This window comes from Aegilops tauschii, chromosome 7, assembly GCF_002575655.3.
Source record: "Aegilops tauschii subsp. strangulata cultivar AL8/78 chromosome 7, Aet v6.0, whole genome shotgun sequence".
In the NCBI taxonomy this organism is placed as follows: Eukaryota; Viridiplantae; Streptophyta; class Magnoliopsida; order Poales; family Poaceae; genus Aegilops; species Aegilops tauschii.
This window is the reverse complement of record NC_053041.3, coordinates 475,515,780-475,530,450: the sequence shown is the minus strand read 5'-3', so window position 1 is coordinate 475,530,450 and position 14,671 is coordinate 475,515,780. Positions and strand designations below refer to the sequence as shown.

General features: G+C 40.2%; 1 protein-coding gene across 1 annotated transcript; it reads left to right on the top strand.

Annotated features, from left to right (window-relative positions):
• Positions 1 to 1,832: 1,832 nt before the first annotated feature.
• Positions 1,833 to 10,453, top strand: LOC109753112 (serine/threonine protein phosphatase 2A 55 kDa regulatory subunit B alpha isoform). The gene is made up of 14 exons (XM_020312037.4): positions 1,833 to 2,236; positions 3,710 to 3,813; positions 3,886 to 3,984; positions 4,135 to 4,254; positions 5,040 to 5,240; positions 5,349 to 5,440; positions 6,387 to 6,505; positions 7,407 to 7,530; positions 7,680 to 7,803; positions 8,937 to 9,005; positions 9,096 to 9,187; positions 9,286 to 9,363; positions 9,629 to 9,699; positions 9,787 to 10,453. Exons 1-14 carry the CDS (start codon positions 2,095 to 2,097, stop codon positions 9,921 to 9,923), a joined length of 1,572 nt encoding a protein of 523 aa, XP_020167626.1. The 5' UTR covers positions 1,833 to 2,094; the 3' UTR covers positions 9,924 to 10,453.
• Positions 10,454 to 14,671: the final 4,218 nt, after the last annotated feature.

Sequence of the window (14,671 nt, the reverse complement as noted above, 5' to 3'; positions counted from 1 at the left end):
GATGATATGGCTCTGAGTATTTATGTTCCATGTTTCATATCCACATCATGTGATATATGTGCTTTCTACATGCTGTAAATTTCAATTCAAGAAAAATGGACTGGTCACAGCAACATTGTTTCCCTCTTTCCATTTGTCTCGCAAGACATATGAGCCACTTAGGATGAAAAGGTCTGCATGAGGGCTTCAACAAAACTAATTGGGTATGCACCTAGAAGGAACAACGAAACTTCCTCTTTTAACTGTACGAATTGATCCTCTGATCTTGGCAAGATGACCGAATGCTTCCTTTCTATAATTTTGTATTCACACAAGCTTTTTTCTCATGAAAGTACAAAGAAATTGAGATTGTTCTTCTCTTCCCTTTTCTATTGAATATGCACGTCTCTCTTAAGTTTATGTTATGCATGTTGTCCCGCAGCAACGCGCGTGGTATTATCTAATTTTCTATTACCTCCGTCCCAAATTACTTGTCTTAGTTTTTTCTAGAAAATCCTGCAGACTTCAAACTGAACCCCTAGGGCTAAAAGCCCCACAAAAGACCAGTGATCATACCTTGCCTAGTAGCTCCATTGAGTATTTTTAGCAAAAGAAAATCAACAACTAAATTCAAGGTGAAAGGGTCATGGGCTCCCTAAGCCTAAGCCCCTCGCCAGTTTCAAAATAGCTACTATCTTGCACAGATTGATACCAACAAATCCCTTATGAATCAACACTCTCATCCTCTTCCTTCACCTATGACTAGAACCTCTTAGCCGAAGCATTTTCTCTAAAAAGGATCAATACATTTTCCCCTAGGCTTTTCATGTCCGTGTCCTCTTTTTTTGGTTCACCACATGAACAGAGCATTGACCACACTCTTTAAAACGAACCTTCCCTTTGGAAATGTAGTATGGATATATCCAATAGGGCTACCAATGCATCAACTCAACCTGTTAGTATAAAAGCTTCAACAAAAATCTTAAAAGAGTGTTCACTCAAGATAATTAATTACCCTGTACTTATTAAGAGAAGTGCATTGGGCTCTTTTGAAATTAAAGTCAACATACAGATTAAGTCTAAATAGTCCTCCCGGCAAAATAGTACTCCCTACGTAAACAAATGTAAGACGTCTTACATTGTTTACAGAGTAATAAAAGAGACTAAAGAGTTTCATTTTCAAAATCTTCGAATAAGACTGTAAAACCATGTTTTGCAAGATTCTAGAACTTTTGATAAACAGAGAAGTAAAAACGTTAGGTCGAGTGGCTCCTTCAGCAGTAGGATCTATCCAAACACTGACTCACTAATCTCATCTTCAGATAAAAGCCCAAATGAGCTTCATATTTTCTTCCATGGACACCTCTAACATAAACAACTACAAGAATTACACTACATGAGCACCACTTTTGCTAATTTCCCTACCATGAAACAAGTTTGGTTTTTACCATGTCAGATAGAGAAATAATAAGAGGAAAAAAGAATCCTCCCGATAAAATAATAATAAAAGAGTCTAAAGAGTTCCATTTTTAAAATCTTTGATGAATAAGGCTATGAAATCATGTTTTACAAGATTCTAAAACTTTTGAAAAACAAGAAAAATAAAACCATCAGGTCGAATGGCTTCCTTAGCATTAGGATCTATCCAGACATTGCCTCTCTAATCTCATCTTCAGAGAAAGCCCTAATGAGCTTGAGCTTCTTAATTTTTCTACCATGGGCACCTCTTCTAACATAAACAACTCTTATAATTACACTATGTGAGCGCCACTCTTGCTAATTTTCCTACCATGGAACACCTTTTACCATGTCAGATAGAGAAAATATAATAATAATAAGGAAAAAAAAGAGCTAAGCTCACACACGAACGCGAGGGACGCGAGGGCCAGAGACAGAGACAGAGACAGAGACAGAGAAGAGAGGGACCTCGACCGAGCCCTCCCCCACATCACTTCCCCCTCTCCCCCCTCGCCTCGCCCCTCCCCGACTCGATCTCCGTCGACCGCCGCGGCATCACCGCCCGCCCAGCCGCCCACCCCCTGGGGAGGACCTCCTCACCCCCATCCCGATCCCCGATGCGATGCCCTCGCGGCGTGATCGCGTGAGCACGGCACAATGAATCCCAGAGATTCCGACGACGACCGCCCCGGGGCGGCGGCGGGTTCGTCTTCGGCGGCCACGGAGCAGCAGCAATCGCTCGAGTGGAGGTTCGCGCAGGTCTTCGGCGAGCGCGCGGCGGGCGAGGACGTGCAGGAAGGTACGTCTGCGTGCGCGCAACAACGGGCTCGCGCTTCCCACCCCCGAGATCCGCTCGATTCGTGGGCCCTCTGAGGCCGGGTCGCGCCGTAGAGCTGTGCTGGTGGACTGTGGGGATCGGGAGGACAGGTCAAGGATCGGTGGCCGTGGGATTGGTGTTATTTGTGCTTACTAGGGGACCGGAGCGTTTGGTCCGTTGGCTCGTAGGAAAATGCGCGCACCAGATATGTTCTGCAGTATTTGTAGAGTCGATGGATGGATATGGTGGCTAGCGTGCTTCTATACTAGCAGGTTCCGCCTTGCCAGAAGGTTTTGGAGCCGCATTCAGTATTGCTCGTTAATATGCTTCCTGCTGGGAACACTTCTTTTTTCATTTGTTAAAAGGCGAATCTTTTGTCGGTCTTAGGTTAGGGCCTGGTCACACAAGGCTTCAGCTGGACTTTGAAGAATTCGGTCATAAAGACAGGTTTTTGATCGTGTGATTTGAGGAATGTAGGAAGGTCCAAGAGGGTGCGGAGCTTGTGAGCTCTTGCACTAGATTCACAGTTGTAGGAGATGTGTTGGTTAATGCTTTTCTTGAGGGTTATGATGATTTGGCGGCAACCTGAACTGGATTACGTTAGTGTGTTGATCACGTAAGGGGTGGAGTCTTATGATTATTTAGGATGATTCTAGCATGATTTTGCATTGGCTCATAGTGCTTTTGATCTTTTGTTGGATTCGGATGTAGTATTTGACAGGACATACATGCTTTCCATCTGTGCATGGGAGAAACTGTCCACTGTTAATATTTTATGTCCACTAGTAATCGTGTACGTGCAATGCACGTTAATATTAGGCCATGTAGTAATTGCATTGCACAATAATATTTGACAAGATTTAATTGCATGTTAATATGAGGCAGGATATAATTAATTGGTTAGTGCTAGCGTGGATATTGGGTGTGCTATTAATTAGGGAGGAGTGTGTGAGGGAGGTCGTGGCTACGTGACTGGGCAGGACGTGTGTGGGACTGTGGCGGAACATGGAATATGAGCCCTTGGATTGGATGGCAGACCACTGAAGCAATATCAACTCTTATATTTAATTAGATGGATTAGATTGTAGGGTGTGGGTTGTTCTGGGTACACTAATTTTGGTGGCTTTAGATTTAGAAGAATTGGAACTCGCTACTTTTATGAGTTGTAGATGTAGAGATAGAGATAGAGATGCTGCATTGGTCCGTCTGTCTTGATTTGATCATCCACTTTGACGCAATTAAAGATTTTAATCCTTATGATGGGAACCTTTGATTTAATTTTCTGAAGAAAGCTTGTTCATTTGATTATTAGCTTATCTTATTTGGGATTCGTAGGATACATGCTAAACACTCATAGCCTTGTATTACAATCTAAGGCTACTTTCTTGGTTTATCCATTTGCATTTCAATTGAATACTTGCTTGCGTGTTGATTGGGTATGCTGTTCTGTCTCAGTTGACATCATCTCTGCAATCGAGTTTGATAAATCTGGTGATCATCTTGCCACCGGAGACAGAGGAGGACGTGTTGTTTTATTTGAGAGAACAGATGTTCGGGATGTAAGCACCATGTAGTTGAACTTATAATGCTTTCAGTTTAAATATTTTGCCCTCATGAAGTTAATCTAACAGGAGCATGCTAATCGAAGAGAACTGGAGAGACAGGATGTTCCAATTACTAGACATCCCGAGTTCCGCTATAAAACGGAGTTTCAGAGTCATGAACCTGAGGTATATATCAATCTGGACTGGTTTTTGTAGTCCATAGTTTTCTATCGCCATTTAGGAAGCTGGTGCATGGAAAAGGTTTCCTTACTTAGTCATGGCAGGGAAGATGGAAGCTAATATCCGTGCTGTTTCATTTGTATAAAATTATTGTAGTTTGACTACCTCAAAAGTTTGGAAATAGAGGAGAAGATCAACAAGATCAAGTGGTGCCAGACAGCCAACAATGCACTCTTTCTACTGTCCACAAATGATAAGACGATCAAATACTGGAAGGTATGCTAGGGTGCCTTTTAAGATCTCTTGCGCATGTCAATCTTTTCCTTACTGTTTCATACTATATATATTAAATTATACGTGCTTTGCACATCAGGATTTATATAATAGCAGGGGGAAATGCATTCTCGACATTTTATTTCCTTCCGTATGAATCATATTAGATATGGCCCAACTCTATAGAATCTATATTGTTCTATTGCTTTTTTTTAATCAGATTCTTGGCATGGGAAAAAGATACTTCTAGAATAACATGAGACGATAGTGGGGATTCAATTTAAAGGCCACGTGGAAGAATCTTGTGAGATGAAAACTTTATCCAACGGGTGATATTGTTCGGATTTGCTGTCTCTCAACCGTTGGATGGAGCATATCCAATGGCTGATTCAAATTTACTGTGACACTATATAGTGGTATAGATATGTTGGCAGTCTAGCCCTACCGTAGATGAACTGTATATTTGTTGCAGTAATGCCAATGATTTTTTTTCTCCTTGTAGGCTTATATGTGTTTGTGTTGATCTGTAATTTTTCATTTGTGGGGATGAGAAAACATAACATTTACATCAACACTGGCTGAAATTCATGAAATTATTGATACTGGTAGGCCCATGTTCAGGCCTTCTGTTTTACTATTATCGCTGGGCCTTTGCAGCCACAAATGAAGTAGACATTCTGACATTCTTCTATCCGATTAACTAATGAGAACCTTGAATTTGCATTTTTATATTGTGGTCTGTTATCAAGTTTCATCTGTATTGACCTATTGCTTTACTGTCCTTGCAGGTGCAAGAGAAAAAAGTAAAACAAGTTTCAGTTATGGCTTTGGACACTTCCCGAACTGTAGGGGATGGTACCACTAGTCGTGCAAGTACCAGTACTTCCGAGCCTCCTCTTCCAAATGGTGGATGTTCAAAAAAGTCTGATAGCCTCAACAGTGATCTCCTATTTCCACCTGGAGGTTACCCATCGCTGCGTTTACCTGTGGTAATTGTACCAAAAGTCTTATCAGCTCTAGTGCATGAAGCTGACACTATATAATTGTTTATCAAGCTATTATCGAGTACAACTGACTTCGCTTCCAACCACATGCAGGTTACTAGTCAAGATGTGAACCTTGTTGCTAGATGTCGACGTGTATATGCCCATGCTCATGATTACCATATTAATTCTATTTCGAATAATAGGTTTGTCTTGCCATGGCATTGAGTTTTAGTCTTGTCAACTGATCCCATCTGCATTATTTTTCTATGAGTTTTCATATTTCTCCCCTTTATGTTGGTCTTTTTCTCGCAGAAACAAGATAAGAATACACCATAGCTAGTTACATTTATCTTCTCAAAACTTAATATCTAATTTACTAACCAATTCTTGTAAAATTTAAATGAGTTTCTAAGCAAGTATCATTTATTGATTAAAGTGGATTAATTCATTTGTTGGTGTTGCTACTTGCTACCACAGTACCACTTCCAAGTTTGTAGGTCTCAGCAGGTACTGTGCAATCATTTGCATCTTCTACCAAATGAACATTTAGATAGGCAAATCAGATATAAGTTTTGTGCTTTTAACAGAAGTACTGCTTGTGTCACTCATGTAGTGCCTTTGTAATGTATCATGCATCAGCACAGTAGTACTTACCTAATAAGAATCATGGGAGAGACGTTACCCAATCTGGACCACTCAACATGTATGCATATCTTACGCATAATTACCGGATTTGCTCAAAACCTCTTTGAATACCAATTTACATCGTGGTTTGGAACTGTCCGGGTTTGCTCCCAATTCAGCGTAGGGCTCACTTGGAAGTGGTCCCAGTGGGCTGGATGGAGACCACCCAGTATGGTCTTGTTCTTCCTTTTCCTTTTTACATGTTATGCAAGGATCTGCTTTGTACGGAACTCGGGGTCTCTTGTGTAGCTATATAATATGACACGTGCTAGAGTAGGCAAACTCAATTCTGATTTGTGAACCAGAGAAGTATACCCTAGCATTCTTTATGATTTTTGTATTGCTACAGTGTTATAACGTAATTTTCTGAAGCTTGTGTCCTCGTAAATTTTAACTGCTCTGCCAGTGCTGTGATCTGTCATCTGTGGATATTGTGCTCATACATTTTCTGCCTTTTAATTCCAGTGATGGTGAAACTTTTATATCAGCAGATGATCTGCGAATAAATCTATGGAATTTGGAAATAAACAGCCAGAGCTTTAACATTGTTGATGTGAAGCCTACAAACATGGAAGATCTAACAGGTAAATCAACTTAGTCTCCTAATTTCTTTCTGTAGTGCAACATGGTAAATTGACTTGGTGTAAGACTTCTATAGTTTCTTTGCCTTTGTTTATTGTGAAGTCTTGCCATGTTTCTGATCTCGCACGATGACATACTGACTCCACACAGGTGTTACAGTGAATAACTGAATATTCTTTCATTATTAAGTGGGTTTCTTGTTGTACCGTGAATCCATGATAGTAACCTGTGCCTCTGTATTCAGTACTTGAGTAAGAATTAGCATCAGAATATTGTCCCTCGTGGCCATGTCATGGTTACCCAGCCTGACTAAGTCTTAAATAAAGTAATTGGTGGGCTGATGAAATATATCATTGCCACCCAAAAGCTATGGATACCATATGACATAGCAGATGAAGGCCATTGCATAATAGTATTTTATTTGGTAATTCATTGTTTTTAGCTCATTGGTTTGCAAAATCTATCCGTATAGTGTGGCAGCTTAAGTTGGTAGGGTTTGAATATTATCAATCTTTGTTCATTTAGATTTGCTTATAGTGCCATGGATGCTGAGCTGATAAAAGTTATTCTTTGTTGGACATCAGTTTTATTGATCTGATTGGCTAATTTCCAGTAGAGTGGAAGCTGTATTTTGAAATTATGCAGTAGAAATCTTCCTACGGGGAATCTAGTGATAGTTGTTCATTAGAGAATTTAGTCAAGTGAGTGAAGTCAGCACTATCCATATCATCACATGCCATTTTTGTTAATCTGTTAATTGATATTTTGCTGTTTATATTAGACAGGAAATTAGTAATCATTTGAACCTCATGGATATATTTTTCTTCAAAATTACTGCAAGTATTGTTCTTCATGTCTTTGCAATCAATATGCACTGCATGATGTAATTTGTTGAAATTTCAGAGGTGATTACTTGTGCGGAGTTCCACCCCACTCATTGTAATACACTGGCATATAGTAGCTCAAAGGGTTCTATCCGGCTAATCGATCTGCGACAATCTGCATTGTGTGACAACCATTCCAAGATGTTAGTAATTTCTCCCATACCTTTCCCTGCAACATTTTGTCCATCTTTGCTGGACAAAAACCAGACGTGACTGGAGGATTGGAATGTGTTCAGTTATATTGCTAAAATCTCACAGCATACTTTATGAGTTAATAAGAACCTGTAAACAGATTTGAGGAACATGAAGCACCCGGAGCAAGATCGTTCTTTACGGAGATAATAGCATCAATTTCAGATGTAAAGTTTTCAAGGGACGGAAGATATCTTCTTAGTCGTGATTATATGACTCTCAAAGTATGTTACTGCCTTCACACCCCTTTATCTCAGTGTTCTTATGTAGCTGTTTCGTACTCACAGTTTGGTTCAAATCCATGTGCTAGTTCAGTTTTGACACATTCTAATGTTTTGTCACTGTTCCAAGTCAAGAGTACTTTTCCGTTCAATACCATTGCAAGATCAGCTGAGTTGGGAAATACAAGCAATGTGCACTGATATGTGGACCTAGGCCCTACATGTTAGCCTCACCAATATAGTATTTTCCAGATGCATCTTTGTGATCGACTGATGGTACTGAGTAACTTGATAAAATAGAATATGGTTCAGTATTCCCTTTTTCTCGTACACGCATCGAAATGCGTGTTGTTTCGTATTAGGAATATAGTTCAAGAATCAAGATTGAATGCTTGTATTGAAAAATGAAACAAACTCAGCTGTGGTTAATGGTTATGGAAGTAGTTCAGTGGCACCAGCTTGTCTGTAGCACCAGCATGGAGTAGGAACTATTAGTTACCCTAATGGATTATCTTAATAAGTAACTAACAGGAAATAGATTTTCAGACTACTGTTTGTTTCTTTCACTCTAGCCCCATTACGAGAGTTAACTAGTTTTTCTTCTCCGCGGACTCCCCATGCTTGGCGCCATAGGCTTTAGGACTTTTGGCACTAGGGAATCATACTTCTCTTATCGAATTTCATTCAGATTTTCCAGTATTCGGAGTTGCTTGGGAAAAGGTCTACTAAGGCTTCAGCTTAAGTGGGTTCAGCCGCCCCAAATCTGACTCAATCCAGGGTTATATATCATAAAGGGCTTGGTTGGTATGGCCCAATCCCATCATTTAAATGAGAGTGGATCGAGGGTGATGCCTGCTAGTTGGTTGCTTGATATACAAATAAATGTTCGCTAAAACTAGTGAATGTTTAGCAACGTAAAAAATATGGCGCTGCTTCTTTTTGCTAAAATGTTTTAAAGCCTAAGGGTCTGCTTTTAGTCATTGTCCTTTCTATGCATTGAAATTTATGATGTATCATTATTTTTTTGTAGTTGAAGATTAGATCTTTCTTTCAGGATCATGTTTCAACTTCTTGATTTTGTAAATTTACTTCAAACATTAAAACTTCATGTTTAATCTCGTCCTTTTTTCTGTCAGCTATGGGATCTAAACATGGATTCAGGCCCTGTTTCAACCTTCCAGGTCCATGAACATCTAAGACCAAGGGTGAGATTTTGTCAACTGAATGATTTGCAAAGCAGCCATGTGATGTGATGACCGATATATAATCTAGTCACATGATATCACTATTTTCAGCTTTGTGATCTGTATGAGAACGACTCAATATTTGACAAGTTTGAGTGTTGTCTTAGTGGGGATGGACTTCATGTTGCAACTGGCTCTTATGGGTAACCCCTTGTTCTTGTTATTGACTACATGTACAATGTTATTACAGTCCTGTTTGTTAATGCTTATATATTTAAAATGCTTGTGTCTTTAAATGCAGTAATCTATTCCGTGTTTTTGGTTCTACTCCTGGTAGCATGGAGGTGACCACTTTGGAAGCCAGCAGGAACCCGATGAGGTATGCTCGTTGAGCTTGAGATAACCTTTTATCATATCCTTTTTTTCCTTATCGGGAATTGAACCTGGATTGGATCAAACAAAACTCCTGGCAGGAGCAACTTTACCTTCTCCGTTCTGGAGCTAATAATACTCGGTGTATGATCTTTGTTTGGAAGCAACTCTTACAGATTGCTTCACTTTTCATTGTCATGCCTAGTCATGCAATTACTGTTTTATAATTTGTCTGAATTTTTGTTTCATTGTTGGATTTGGCTACCATGTAGACGTCAGATTGCAAACCCGACCAGACCCACTCGGGGGACGCTGACCTCTATGACCCGTGGTGTGCGAAGAGGTGAGCGTCTTTGTTTGAGCATTGACTCAGTATTTTTTGCAGTTCTTTTTTTTACCTAGTTTAATTGCTGAGACAATTTGTCTACAGGTGGGGAAAATCTAGGTGTTGATGCCAATGGAAACTCATTAGACTTCTCGACGAAGTTACTCCACCTCGCATGGCACCCCACTGAGAATTCCATCGCATGCGCTGCTGCAAATAGCCTGTATATGTATTATGCATAGAAAATTCTCTAGAGGAAATTTATCGTTCTTGGTTTGCCGCATTGCCCCCCTCAAAAGGCCAGGCCCTTCCGCACTCAACCAGAGGGACAGTGCAGGGCAGTGTCAGATACTCCCTCGGGGCCAAAAGAGGCAGCTGATGTCCAAGATTGCCTGGTTGCTGTGCTAGCGGACTGCATCCCTGTTGATTCATTAGTAAATGTGTAAATTATATGAAAAGTTTTGGTCTCGTCTCGCTCTCATCACAGCTGTTGTGTTACCCCAAATCCGCAGTCGAGGGAACAGATCAAAAGATAGAAAGTCACATTGTGCGGGTTCCCGTGACAAAGGACGGGACTGGATCTGCTCTGCAAGGCCTTGTCTGATTTGGTTTATCTCTACATGTAATTCAGCATAGACAGGGCTAGTCAGCTGTTTAGAACTTCAATTGTCTGGATGATAGGCGAGTGATACTCGGTGATTGTAGCTATATTTGTTCTATTCATTGGATTGTTGAAATAAGTCAGCAGTATAAGTGTGTTTTTATTTTGTTATCTTTGATTCATTACACGAATTTGTTCGTGGTGCCGAACTGTTATTTTAAACACTTTAGGTGCAGAAATCCCCTGAACTCCCCACAGGCCCGTTTGGTACCCAGGTATTGGACAGGCCCAACCCCAGAATTACTCGCCGAAACCTTGTGTGACAGGAGACACCAGACGGTTGGGGGAGAAAATTACTTGCCGAAACCCTCCAATACTTGGATTATCTAACCATCAGTCCCTCAGACCAACTGATCAGTTTTATAAAAATACAAAGTCACCTTGTGCTGATGATTTCTGTGGCAAGGGACAAGATCGAATCTGCGTCGCCAGGCCCGTATGATCTACGAGTATTATTTATCTTTTACTCCCTCCATCCCATAATTTAAGAGTGTTTTAGACTATATATCAGTGTAGAAAACACTCTTATATTGTGGGACAGAAGGAGTATTATACACGTAGTGCCTGCAAAAGACAGGGCTAATCGGTTGTTTCAGAACTTAAATGTCTGAACGATAGATGATATTCGGTTATTGTAGCTATTCTTGTTCTATTCGTTGGACTGTTGAAATAAGTCAGCAGCAGTACTAGTGTGCCCCTGCTGTTTCTGATTTTTACATGAACTTGTACTGGCAAAATGTGAGTAGTAGAGTGCAAAAGAAGAGAGAATATCACATGGAAACCCAGTTTTAATAAAACTGGTGAAAACCACGTGGAAACGATGTTTTGAAGTTCCGAAAAAATCTCAAGAAAGATCGAATGTTAAAAGTGTGATGTTCTATTAACATGTGAAATTCCCAAGTTCAAATATATTTTAGTGGCACGGAAAAGTAAAATCGACATTGAATAGTGCCGAACAATAAACATCACTATTCATTGCTGAATTTGTTCTTTTCATAGCTCGTAAATGGTAATGTGTTTGAACTTGGAATTTTGCATGGCAATAGAACATCACATTGTTAGCATCCCCAATTTTCTAGAGATTATTTCGGAACTTTCAGACGTGGATTCCATAAAGTTTTCTTTGAAACTTGGTTTCCTATGATATTCTCAAACACCGTCTATCATCTATTTCTTTGATTTTTTTTTAAAGATTTTCTCGGAACTATCAAACATGATTCTTGGCATGTCCTTTGGTGAACTGGTAGATGCCGGGCAGGTTCTTCATGGGCTGCTCCACCGGGTGAATGGAGGGGTGGGAGGTCTGGCCTGTGTAGAGACCGGACGACGGAGGAGAGGAGGCCTCTTTTTTGCGGAAAAGAGCATATCTACTATAAAAGTTCACCGAAAGTATAAAATATCTCAAACATAATAATTATACCGGAGGAGAGGCGGCCTTTAGCGCCGCTGTACTTGTGCCCCTTGTGCGGATTTAGCTAGTCTGGTTTCTCGCTGCCGCAGTAAGACGCCAAGCATACGTTGCATGCATGGGCATGGTGATTTTTATGTCTTGTCTACATTGTTCAAAAAATTTATATCTTGACCTTGTTCAGATTTGTCATCTCCTTGCTACTTTGAGTTCGGGGGACCACATTTTGTGGGAGGATTTATTTTGGGAGGGCTTACATGGAAAAAGATATTATATTATTTCGTTCCCAACTGTTTATGATTTGTCTTTGGCTTGCTAACTCTGCCACTCTCATTTGATCTCCTAGCTTCAGTTATCAGTAGGTAGCCTGCTGTAGCACCTTTAAAATATGTACTCCCTCCGATTCTTTTTAGTTCGCATATAAAATTTCTCAGAAGTCGAGCCTCGTAAAGTTTGACCAACTTTATAGAACAAAATACCAACATTCACAATGTGAAATCAGTATCAATATATGCGTCATGGCTTAAATTTTTATATTGTATAACTTTAGCATGGTATATGTTGATATTTTTTCATATAAATATGGTCAAACTTTATGAAGTTTGACTTGAGACAATTCTTATATGCAGAGTAAAAAGGATCAGAGGGAGTATGAGTTGGTTGGCTTCGGGACAGGGCATCACTGAAAACGAATATCATCTTGGAACAGGAAGTGCGGCGGAGGAAAAAAGGCGATAAATATGATGGAGGTTAGAGGGTGTGCAAGCGCCCCTCCTAGGTGCCCTGGGCCGGAGGGTGCCTAGGGGCTAGGGACTCCCTCTGTCCCTATCCTCTTGCTATAGTGCTCCTTTGGCCTCCTAACATCCTAAGAAATTTTTCGTATTTTTTTGGGGTATGTGAATATTTTTTTTGAAATACAAAAAAAACAGAAAATAAAAACTGACACTAGGCATTGAATTAACTAGTTACTACCTTGCATGTTGTTGCGATTTTTTTGCAATATATTTCAATAAAGATGTGGTTGTGGTTGTATGGAACATGAATATTAGAAGTAGTAATATGGGAATTAAAACTAAAAATAAATATGATTTATTGTGTTTTATAGTTGTAAAATATTTATTAAACATACATAGCATAATAGAATGAAAACTATCATGCATGTTTGCATGTTGAGATGCGTTTTGTTTCTATGCATGGTTATATGTTGAGAGGGACCTTTGTCCATGCATGTTGAATGGTGACATGACATGTTCGCATGAGAAAGAACATGTTATTCAAATATAAAAGATCACGCACCCCCTCCCCCCTGCGCGCTCCTCCGGACCGGGCCATGTGCGGGCCAGGACGCCCCCTGTGTTTTATATGTTTCTTTTGTTTTTATAATTAGGGATATCAAAAGGTTGCAAATTTCAAAAAATTAACTTTTTGAAAAAAGTCATGAACTCAATAAATGTTCACGGTTTAAGAGAATATTAAAAAAATGTAGAAAATTTTCAGGAATTTAAAAATTGTTCATGAATTTAAAAAAAGTTGATGATTAAAAAATGTTCACGATTTAAGGGAATTTATAAGAATTTGTAAAACAAATCATGAATTAAAAAATGTTCATGATTTTGGAAAATTTTAACAATATTCTGAATTTAAACGATGTTCACAGTTTCATAAAATCCTTGAGAAATTGATTTTTTTAACGATTTAAGAGAATTTCACGAATTTCTAAAAATGTTCAATTTTTTTAAAAATATCATGATTTCAAAAAATTGTTAAAATCATGAATTTATAAAAATATTCATGATTTTAAAAAATATTCGCAAATTTAAAAGCATTTTTTGCAAATTGGAAAACAAGTATAAAAACTAAAAACAGAATAGAAAAGGAAAATGAAAAGGAAAAAAGAAAAATAAACATAGAAGACAAAGGAAAAACAAAAAAATAAAGAAAAAACCAAAAACCGTTTGAAACCAGAAAATGGGCTGGCCTATACAAAACGCGCGCATGAGGGGGGCACGTGCGCGGTTGCTATCCGGCGACCCGCTCCAAATTGGATTGCCCCCTTTTTATTTTGATAGTACACCTAGAGCCCTAGACGTGCCATAGCTTTACAGAATTAAAATTATAAGATGCTATCACTCGCTGCGAACAACGAACATAACACACAGACCAAACCACTCCCGATCAAGTCCACATATGGGCAACACCGCTAAGAGAACGCTACAACACAAAAGAGCATATCCTTAGCTGACACGCAACACCGCGTCTCGACCGACGGCGGACACCTCCAAAGACCATCAACTTCTGCAAAACTACGCTTGTCGACACACCATCCACTCTGAGTACCTAAGAGGAAGTGGCAAGTGGATGACAGGACTCGATCCAATCCGAGGGAGATGCCGTCTTGGAGACACCGGCGACGAGAGTACATAGCGCCGCAGAAGACCAAAAGATGACAACGGCGAACACCGAAGGAAAGCAATAAGGACCCAACCGTGTCTCCACACATAATGCTCCCAACAGAGATATGATGTCGAGGACGCCGCCACTGTGCTTATCCAACACCTAATCGAGGCTTTCGTCCGGAGACAACCACCAACTCCAAGTGAGCGAGGGGCATGGCGCACACGCCAAGGCGACAACTCCAAGGAGGGGATGACAACCACGGGTGCCATCGCCGCCGGCCCGACGCAAGCCAAGCAATATTTTCATCCGCACGTCGCACATGACGAACGCTTCCTAGAATTGGGCAACACCGTCCAATTAGCCTCGCACCGCCGCCACCGCAACTCTTAGCCGATGTAGTCGCAAAGCCGAGGACCGACGATCGGCTACACGGCAAAGAGGAACCCGGCCACAACACCAAACTCCCAACCTAAACAAGGAACCACAACACCAAACTCCCAACCTAAACAAGGAACCACAGCCAC

What these genes read in the sequence shown, in the direction of transcription:
- LOC109753112 (XM_020312037.4), top strand. Translation starts at nt 2,095, where the DNA reads ATGAATCCCAGAGATTCCGACGACGACCGCCCCGGGGCGGCGGCGGGT. An exon ending in GGGCGAGGACGTGCAGGAAG is followed by an intron (nt 2,237 to 3,709) that starts GTACGTCTGCGT and finishes GTTCTGTCTCAG; the next exon opens with TTGACATCATCTCTGCAATC. An exon ending in AATTCTATTTCGAATAATAG is followed by an intron (nt 5,441 to 6,386) that starts GTTTGTCTTGCC and finishes TTTTAATTCCAG; the next exon opens with TGATGGTGAAACTTTTATAT.